The sequence below is a fragment of the Octopus bimaculoides genome, chromosome 5, assembly GCF_046866305.1.
Source record: "Octopus bimaculoides isolate indiv1 chromosome 5, ASM4686630v1, whole genome shotgun sequence".
Lineage (NCBI taxonomy): Eukaryota > Metazoa > Mollusca > Cephalopoda > Octopoda > Octopodidae > Octopus > Octopus bimaculoides.
Window position 1 is genome coordinate 98,703,215 of NC_142932.1, and position 9,861 is coordinate 98,713,075.

The 9,861-nt window shown below is 35.7% G+C and overlaps 1 protein-coding gene across 6 annotated transcripts; it reads right to left on the bottom strand.

The window, feature by feature from the left end:
• Positions 1 to 1,923: 1,923 nt before the first annotated feature.
• Positions 1,924 to 9,594, bottom strand: LOC106867888 (anaphase-promoting complex subunit 13). Of its 6 annotated transcripts, none has more exons than XM_014912949.3 (2): positions 9,158 to 9,594; positions 1,924 to 2,334 (listed from the first exon to the last, which is right to left on the bottom strand). In XM_014912949.3, exons 1-2 carry the CDS (start codon positions 9,184 to 9,186, stop codon positions 2,094 to 2,096), a joined length of 270 nt encoding a protein of 89 aa, XP_014768435.1. In that variant the 5' UTR covers positions 9,187 to 9,594; the 3' UTR covers positions 1,924 to 2,093. The 6 variants fall into 6 exon arrangements, with proteins under 6 accessions (XP_014768435.1, XP_014768436.1, XP_089208864.1 ...); XM_014912950.3 differs by having other exon boundaries at positions 9,256 to 9,592; XM_089352738.1 differs by lacking the exon at positions 9,158 to 9,594 and adding an exon at positions 6,838 to 7,991.
• Positions 9,595 to 9,861: the final 267 nt, after the last annotated feature.

Sequence of the window (9,861 nt, forward strand, 5' to 3'; positions counted from 1 at the left end):
TGGATTATTCAAATATTGTTAAATTGGGGGTTCAATTATGTTTGTACTCGGCATAATTTACCCCTCCGGTAGCAACAGGCTGTCTCCTTTACATGTGATTTCCAAGAGACTTAGTGACAATTGTTCACTCAATACTAGCACTATATCAAATAATTACTTGATACCACACTTACAGGGATTTTATTCTTCTTTATTGGTGTACAAGTCTTCTCTAAGATAGATTTTGTTGCAGTGTATTATAAGATCCCAGTATAGCTAAAAGACATTCACAAAACAGATGCATTTTGGTTTCTATACTGCCAGTGCCCCTGGACTTGCCAGTGTCCCTGGACTGGCTCTTGTGCGGGTGGCACATAAAAGACACCATTTCGAGCGTGGCCGTTTTCGTGCGGGTGACACGTAAAAGCACCCACTACACTCTGAGTGGTTGGCGTTCAGCTGTAGAAACTCTGCCAAATTAGATTGGAGCCTGGTGTTGCCATCCGGTTTCACCAGTCCTCAGTCAAATCGTCCAACCCATGCTAGCATGGAAGGCGGACGTTAAACGATGATGATGATGATGATGAATGTTGCATAAACATTTGAGAAGTTGACACATTATCCAAGGGTTAACTTTCATCTAGCCCTAGCTTATTTACTCATCACAAACCTAACTGGGAATGAACACAATACATTTTTCAATTACTCTTTGATGGTCTGATCATGTAAATTATAGTTAGCAATCCCTATGTGAATTTGGTATTACAACACTGATATTCCTTGGTGATATTGTTGACAAAGAAATATCTATCCACTGGAATAGAAAATGAAGGCATCTCTAGAATTTGCTGACATGCTCAGTATCAAAGAGAACAAGAATTAGCCAATACCATTGATGAAAATGAACTCACCACTTTTTATTTTGAAGTAGCACTAGGTGCAACCAACAAAATCATGGTACAACACTTTTAAATGAAAGTTAGTTGCACTTATTGATAAGTGATACACGACAGAAAGTCAAGTGTTTTATATAGATATAGACATTAAGTTTTAAATTATATATATATATATATATATATATATATATATATATATATATATATATATATATATCAGCTTAGTACTCATTAAAAATGTGACTGAAACAGTAAGATAAGCATACACAAGTGATTAAGAAATTTGCTTTGCAATCATGACCTCCAGGGTTTTTTCCTATTGTGCAGCATTTAGGGCAAGTGTCTTCCAAAACCTCAAGTTGCTATAAAGCTTTGTGAGTGAAATTGGTTAGGCAGAAGTTATTTGGAAGCCCATCAGGTATACTGTACTTGTAATTCAAAAGACTAGCCTTGGTAGACAGTGCATCATACTAATTTGGAGCCAAACCAAAAGCTTCTCTTCAAGTTATACTGGCTGCTTGCTCATCATCCAAATTTCCTTATCTTTTACTCTGATAGCTTCAGTTTCAGTATTGGATCACAAGTCCCAAACTCTAGAATAGGGGTTCTAATTTTTTTATTATCTATGGACCCCTTTGATTACTATTATATTCAGGTGAACCCCCATAGCCATTCAATGTTTAAAAACTAGTTTTAAAGAAACATCTTTCAAAATTTCTCTTTTGTTTTCACACTAACCTGTATAGGTTGAACTATCTAACATGTTAGAGAAGGAAAGCTAGCTTTTTCTTGCAATACATACATCTAAAGTGAAATTTTTTTCAGGGGTCCTTAAAATACTATTGTGGGTGCCCAATTTACTATTTTGCTACGTGGACTACCCGAAAATCTTTCATGGAACTCGGTTGAGAACTTGTAGAACAATTAGTCCATCATAGATGCAAGGGACATAACTAGAAAGTCAAATAAATTACAACATTCTATTGAGTGCAACGTGCCAGCTACATCAGACTAATTCAATATCAGAATAAATACAAGCCACTTCCAATTATAGGTATTCAAAAATTTATTTACATTTTTTTTCAAATTGATGACAGACCTGGTGAATACAATGTTGTATGCATGTTCTCAAATAGGTTAAAGAAAAATTTGAAAAGAAATTCAAACCAAGTCAAATTTTTTTTAAATATATACAAGTGAACTACGTAATTTAACAGATTACTTGTCTCCCCCACTCATTGGTAAAGGATTAAATGTATGTAAACTCAAGTCAGACCATTTCTGCTCTTGTTCATGCAGAGTCTCAATAGTGGGACCATTGTCAGGTTCCAATTCAGGGAGCTCCATCTGGGGTACAGCCACATCTTCCATTGGCAGTTTATCTTCTCGCCATTTCTCATCAATAAGGTCAATCATACGACCCTCAATGGTAATTTGACTATCCATATGTAATAGCCCACTGAAAAAAAAAAATGAAGGCAAGTTATATTTAATGTTTTTCCAATTAAGTATTAAAAATTGGTATACAAGTCTCTAGAACTTTAACATTATATTCAATTTTCCCTCGCTAGTAATTTCCAAATCTGAAATCCTTTTTGAAAGAATGAAAATTAAATGATTTTAATATTTTTGAAAACGAAAATTTTAAAATATCGTTCACATTTATATAGAAGACTACATTTCATGTTAAACAATTCCAAAATTGCTGATTGACAACAAATTGTCTCCTATTTCTACACTTTTGAATTCCTCCAGAATAAAAAAAAACACTTATTTGAAAAATAGGTAAAAGTTGGCAAAAGCGAGAGCATCCAACAGTAAAATTTCTGTCACAAATACCTTCCCATCTAAGCCATGCCAGCATGGAAAAACTGATATTAAACAAACGAATAACGTGTGTTATTCACTTTAGTCAGCTGTGTCTCATGCTTTTGTTGACTGTCAACTAAGTCTGAAAGACTTTTATTATTTTATAACACTGTGGTTGAAAAGGTAGGTGAACAACAAAATAATCTGGTTGTAATGTCTTCCTAATCAAGGGAACCCATAAAGGAAAGAAAATAACCCACCAGTTCTTAAAACAAGCAGAATTTCATAATTCTAATGACCCGAAAAACATGGAAATGGTTTCCTTCTTCAACACCAAGCGCCCTAGCTTTCCTGATATTACTTTTACCTTCTACATCCAATCATCACATCATATGCCCCCACCTGATCTAAAGAACACTTCACATGGCAGCAAGTTAACAAAAATCATTTTCTGTTTAACTATCTACAATAAAAAAATAAATCCAGCTTAATTCCCAACTCACACCATTTCATAGACATTCATCCACCAAACCAGATGTCACTCCCTCTGTGATCTTTGTAGGACTAGGATGTTGGCCTTATCTTCTTTTCATCTCTGTAGAAGTTAGAAACCCCACTTCTCCCAATATTGTCTCAAGTATTGTTGCTATGATGTTTAGCAAGAGGTTCAGTCTGAGCCACCATCCTAGTCTTGCTATTATATTCTACCAGCTACTATTTTCACACTTTCTCATCCATATGAATCTGTAGGTAGGCCGAGTTCAAATCAACAATTGTAGGAGCTCCTATCAATTGTCTCCACTTTCACAAGGCCTGCCTACATATATCTTTGGTCTCACTGCCCATGTGGTCATTTAATTTTCAAAACTTTAACACTGACCATACCTCATGTTTTATCAACTAAACTACTAGGAACACTTCACTTTCCACCTCCTCATCATCAAGGTATTAGAACACTCACTTCAATCATAACAATTCAAACAACTGAAATAAACATTACCAAAAAGTTTTGAAAATCTAAGAAATGTATACCCTTTTCTCTATTTGAAATGTTCTTACCCAATCAAAGAATACAATTCAGCTTCCAAACTGATGGAATGTTTGGGTGCATCAAAACAATTTACATCTGAAGCTGAATCTCTTTTAATTTATTGCAAAAGCTTAAAAGAAAATTAAGAAATGAAATGGAAGTAAAGTTTCTGAAACTTATTTTATGTATGAAATTTACTTTAATAAAGTACAATAAATGGTGCTGCAATTATGAATTCTCATAACAAAACTTTACAAACACCCCTTTTTTTATGAGCCAGGTCAATCTACTTCGGTCATTGATATAAGTTATAAGGCAAGTTAAGATTTGGTAGCCCTTTTGCATATGTAAGACTACAATGATCAACATGTCCTTTTTAAGATAGGCAAAGGCATGGCAGTGTGATAAGAAACAAACACATGGTTTTGGGTTCAGTCCCATTACATGACACCTTGCACAAGTGTCTTCTACTATAGCCTTGGGCCAATCAAAGCCTTGTGAGTGGAATTGGTAGATGGAACCTGAAAAGCCTTTCATGTGTGTGTGTTTGTCCCATATCAGTTGGCAACCAGTGTTGATTTGTTAATGCAAACGTAAAAGCACCCACTACACTCTCGGAGTGGTTGGCGTTAGGAAGGGCATCCAGCTGTAGAAACTATGCCAGATCAGATTGGAACCTGATGCAGCCATCTGGTTCGCCAGTCCTCAGTCAAATCGTCCAACCCATGCTAGCATGGAAAGCGGACGTTAAATGATGATGATGATAATAGTGTGCAAACTTTCTCCAATGCAGATCTTCGAGGCAACCTTCTCCAATGCATATCTTCGATGCAGCCTTGACCGATAGTACTCCTAGATTGGGAGTAGTTGCTGCCTTTTAGAGGCTCCCGAGCCCCCCTTCGCTAGGTTAGCTTAGGGTTAGGTTAAGGCTTAGTTGTGATCCAAACATAACCTCTTCTGACACAGAGGATTGAGAGACCTTTTGGGTGTTCTATTTTCCTTGCAGTAAAGGTTCCCAACCCATGGGCCAAGGGGTTAGATGATGGGGGGGGGGGGTTCGAAAGGGCCGGCATTTGCAACCTGATCACCTCTGCCGGTCAAACTCCCGAACTATGCGTTCCCATTGTGATACTGGTTCTGCAGAACTAGGTTGGGTATGAAAATCAACTTTAAAGTATAAATATAGATTTTTTGAATCAGCGATGTTGTGTTCGGTTAAATCCTATTTGGGTGAAAAATCAATAAACTGATTCCTTGTGGGGTTTTCCATTCAATCAGCATGAAAAATCGATAAACCGATTCCTTATATGATTTCCCACTAAAATTGGCTTCACCCCAGTTTCAACCATAACTTTTACCAATTTTGACGTATTTTGTTCAAACTTGATGCCAGCATTACCTAGGACTCATGGGATCTTTGAATGGTTTAAGTTATCAAAAAAACAAAAAAAAACAAAAAAAAAACAATCGATGAATGGAAAAATCGATAAACCGATTCCTTATGAGATTTCCCAATTAATCCAATAAAAATACAGAATGGTTCATTCTGGTCCGACTTGAAGAATCCACACAACGTGCGATTGTTATGGTAACAAGCTGTTAATGCTTCGCTGTCTGTTGGTTGGTTAAAATTACCAAAATTTTCCCAACTTTAATTCCAAATAACTTCAGATTCTTTAATTTACGGGATAAAGTAATAAGTCGAGCGAAATCAAAATTCAGAACTGCATCAATACACCAAAATTGAAAACAATCTGAGCAAAATTAAAGAGGGCTAATTTTGTTAATGAATTTAACTAGATCCATCTTTTTTGATGAATAAAATTTCTACAAAATACCTTTCAGATGGTGTTCATTATCACTACATCAGAATTTAATGTGAAAAATATATTGTTGGGCATGCCTGCATGTATGTATGCATACATACATCACAATTTTTGGCCCAATTTTTTTCGAAATTTCAAGTTTCATTTTGTAGATATGTCATGTGTGTCAGTATGTATGTGTGCGAGCCTGCGGTTTTTTTTTTCTCCTTTTTTTCACATTAAATTCTGATATAATCGTTATTCACACCGTCTGAAAGGTACTTGTAGAAAATTTCATAAGGAAATGGCCATTTTTGAGGAAGTTGAGAAGAAACGAAATTGGTTTGTCAGGCATACATACGGACACACACACATCACGTATATATCTCTTGAGAAAACAAAGGCGGGTGGAGCACAATTGTGTAGGTATGTCAGAGTGCCTAACTTTAAGATTGAATTTTAATACAACTCCTGTTTTCACGTCATACATTCTTCCTTAAGACTTTCTAATTTATATAAAATCCCGGCACTATCATGCTATTAGCTGTCAGAAGTGAAAGTGCTCACTGCCTGCTAGTGAAGTATCTGTCTGTCTGCCTGTATGCCTGTTGCTGGCCTGTCGATTCTTTGGCTACTGACAGCTAATACCATGACTGGCCGGAGCGAGCTATCTGTCTGTCTGTCTGTCTCTATATCTATCTATCTATCTATTACTCGAAAGTTCGCGCGTCCGCGCTAGCTAGTCGTGAGTAGAAAACACAAATTTAATATAAAAACATATTTCCTGAAATTGCAAATTATTTAAAATATAAAAATATAATTTTCAACAGAGAGAATTTATCAAAATAGAAAACAAATGAAGTTTGAAGTTTAAAAATAATAGGATCGACCACTCACGACTAGCTAGCGCGGACGCGGGAACTTTCGAGTAATAGATAGATAGAGAGAGAGAGAGACAGACAGACATATAGCTCGCTCCGGCCAGTCATGGTATTAGCTGTCAGTAGCCAAAGAATCAACAGGCATGCAGGCAGACAGACAGATACTTCACTAGCAGTGAGCACTTTCACTTCTGACAGCTAATAATAGCATGATAGTGCCAAAATCCCAACTGATTACTTCCAGTGTTCGGATACACATTCAAATTTGAATAGATCAACTGCAATCCAACGGTATATGGCTCTAATAGACAATCGAATAAAATAGCACAAAAATTAATTGCATAACAATGCTTGTGAAAAAGAAGCTGTAAAAAGAAAAAAATACAAGTAGAAGATACGACGATTTCAATATAAAAATTATGATTTGTGTGACTTACGCTGAAAAGTTAGATTTCCAGACAACCACAAGATTGTGAGTCACCGGCGCCTATTTTAATTTCAGTTACGTCCCTTAGTACCTTTACTTCTAAAGAGTAAAAGTTTATTTAGCATTTTGTGAACAATAGCGCCGTTGATTCATTGTATTAACGAGCAAAAAGTTGGTACAGTCGGATCTACAATTTACGATATTCTCACAATACTTGATATATTTCATGTTGTTTAATTGACTGTGAGCTCTATGTTATCGTGACGGAATTCTGGTTTAAGCACTCCATATAACCCCTCATAACTTGGGGGGGGGGGGATTTTCAGAAAATTTTTGCGAATTTGTGTTCTACATGTGGAAATTGATACGATTTTTTTTTAACCTTTTAATCCCCTCCTACTATAAATCCTAAAATTTCCACTCTTCCTCGAATTTTTTTTCATCATAGTTTTAAAATACAGACAGTCCAAATCTGCCATTTGTTTCTGTTTATAATTTCAAAGTAATTTTCAGACGAAAAGGTGTGTGATTTAAAGAAATTTAGCTGTTGCTTTTAGCACATCCCACAACCACCTGCCACTTCCCTCGTTTCTTTGTCATTCTGACATGTATTAATGTTTTTCAATATTTTCTCCTCATGAATACATTTAACAGCATGATGATGCGTTCAAGGGTTGTCCATTGCTCAGATTTAAGCATAATTTTTTTTTGTAATTCATATCCCCATTCGGCTTATAAGAAGAGAACATTTACTAACAGAAAAATATATTGATTTTCGTTTCCAGGTAAGTTGTAAACATTAACCATTATCTTTTATATACCTTTTTTTTTTTTAAATCACTGTGGATAAATTCAGGCAATGACTTCAAGCTTTTCGATACGGGTTAAGTCTAATTTGTTAATTTTTTTTCTTACATAATCGTGCGAGGTCCAGTGCGTTGAACACAAATTTGCAAACCTTTCTGAAAATACCAAAAAGTACAAAAGTTATGACCTGTTATATGATGTGCTTGTTCTTTGTGTGTGTGTGCATGCGTGCTTGTTCATCTCTGTGTGCGCGTACGTGCTTAAACAGAGGAACAAGCACGCGCACGCACGCACGTACAACCCATTAGCTTTTCCCATTTCGTCAACTGACAGTTGATAAGACAACACATGTTCCAAAAATCGAGTCAAAACGAAGGAATACCCTAGATGGTATAATAGGCCGTGCTTATGTGCGAATATTTTTAACTTTTTGAACTTGGATCTCAAAGTTATTTTGAAATTATAAACAGAAATAAATGGGGCTATCTTTCAATTTGATGTGAAGAAATGTCGAGTGAAAAGCACATGGGCAAAGAAAGAAAGCGATGGTCGGTGACCGAGAGAGAGAAAAAGATGTCCTTTCGTTCTTTCAACTTGTTAAAAATATATTCTGTATTTATGAAACTTTCTCAACTTGTAGCCATAAATGGCAGATTTGGACTGTCTGTACGGTCCAGATGGACTATATGTAATCTGAACCTTTCCCCCCTTATTTTTTTTTTTACGGAATCCCACGTTTTAGGCTATGGAGATTCCAATTCTGAAAAAAAATTTTCAAAAATCTCAATTTCAAAATTTTGACTCCCCCACCCCCGGTTTTTATATAGATCCACACTGTAAACCTAACCCTAACCCTAACACTAGTTTTGTGAGATTTGGCTGTTATTTCTAGCATGTAAATAGCCTGCTTGGTGGGGGTGGGGAATTGAAATTTTTCAAACAATTTTTTTTCAGAATCGGAATCTTCATAGCCTAAAACGTGGGATTCCGTAAAAAAAATAAATAAGGGGGGGGAGGTTCAGATTACATATAGTCCGTCTCTGCCATTTTAGGATTTAATGAGGGGTGGGGATTACAAAAATTAATTTTAAAATCTGCATAATCGTATGAATTCCCGTGTGCAGAACACCAATTCACAAAATTTTTCTGAAAATTCCCCAAAATAAAAAAGTTATATGGGGTGCTTAAACCAGAATTCCGCCATCGTGCCTAGCTATTCCAACATCCTATGTGTTGATGTGCTTTGATTCTGTTGAATCCCTAAAATTAGATAATATGTATGCGTAGAAGGTATGCTCAAAATGGAATGCTAGATGAGTGACAGGGAGGAGAGAGGTTGTGAAGGTGAGTGAACTTGATAGGAGGGAGAAGGAGTAGGAGTATGTAGAGAAACTGAGGGTTAGGGACGGAATTCACTAACCCTGATCCTAAAGCCCTAACACCCTAGTGAAAATCGTGCGGGTGTTAATCTGAAAATTTACCTAAACAGAAATACCTAATAAAATCAACATGTATTATCTTACTGTTTCTTTTGTCTCTTCGTTGTTTTCATGCTTGGATTTGTAAACTACGATAAGAATAACACTGATCAACAAAGAATTTGTCCCAAAGAGAAGAATACCTGTATCTTATACGTTTTTGCATGCAGAATTCAAAAATCTCAAATTAGCTGTATCACAAACACTGGATCTTTTTTAAAACGGGGGCCACATTTTTCATTAACGAAACACTTTGAAACTTGGAACACTGGTAGAATGTGTCATATAAAACATCTTTTTCTCTTAGTCTTCTTAAAAAAAAAAAGAAATCCATAAATTATTCCATGTTAAAGTTGTCGTATTTCTGTAATTTCAACCAATCACTGACGTCCATTCAGCCGATATACATTAAGTGCCGACTACATAAACAAACGATTCTGAAACAATTAACCCTAACCCTAACCCTAGGGTTAGAGTTAAAGCAAATTTAAAATGAAAAAAGCAAATAAAACGAAGGTATGGAGATTAAATACGCTTTACATCGCTTAATCAGCCAAGGAGTAAATGTAAACAACTGAATACTTGTCAGTGTTTGGTTGAAATTATCGAAATATGACAATTTTTTACATGAAATAAATTCGAATACAAAAATATTTTTCTGTTCTATAACACAAAATAGATAAGTATACGAAGTTTGAAAGTCTTTCCGTACCAAAAACACTACGTAAAACATTAATGAAAAATGTGGC

Coding starts and splice junctions, on each gene's coding strand:
- LOC106867888 (XM_014912949.3), bottom strand. CDS start 9,186: ATGAAAACAACGAAGAGACAAAAGAAACA. Junction 2,335..9,157: donor ACGAAGAGACAAAAGAAACA/GTAAGATAATAC, acceptor TTTTTTTTTCAG/TGGGCTATTACATATGGATA.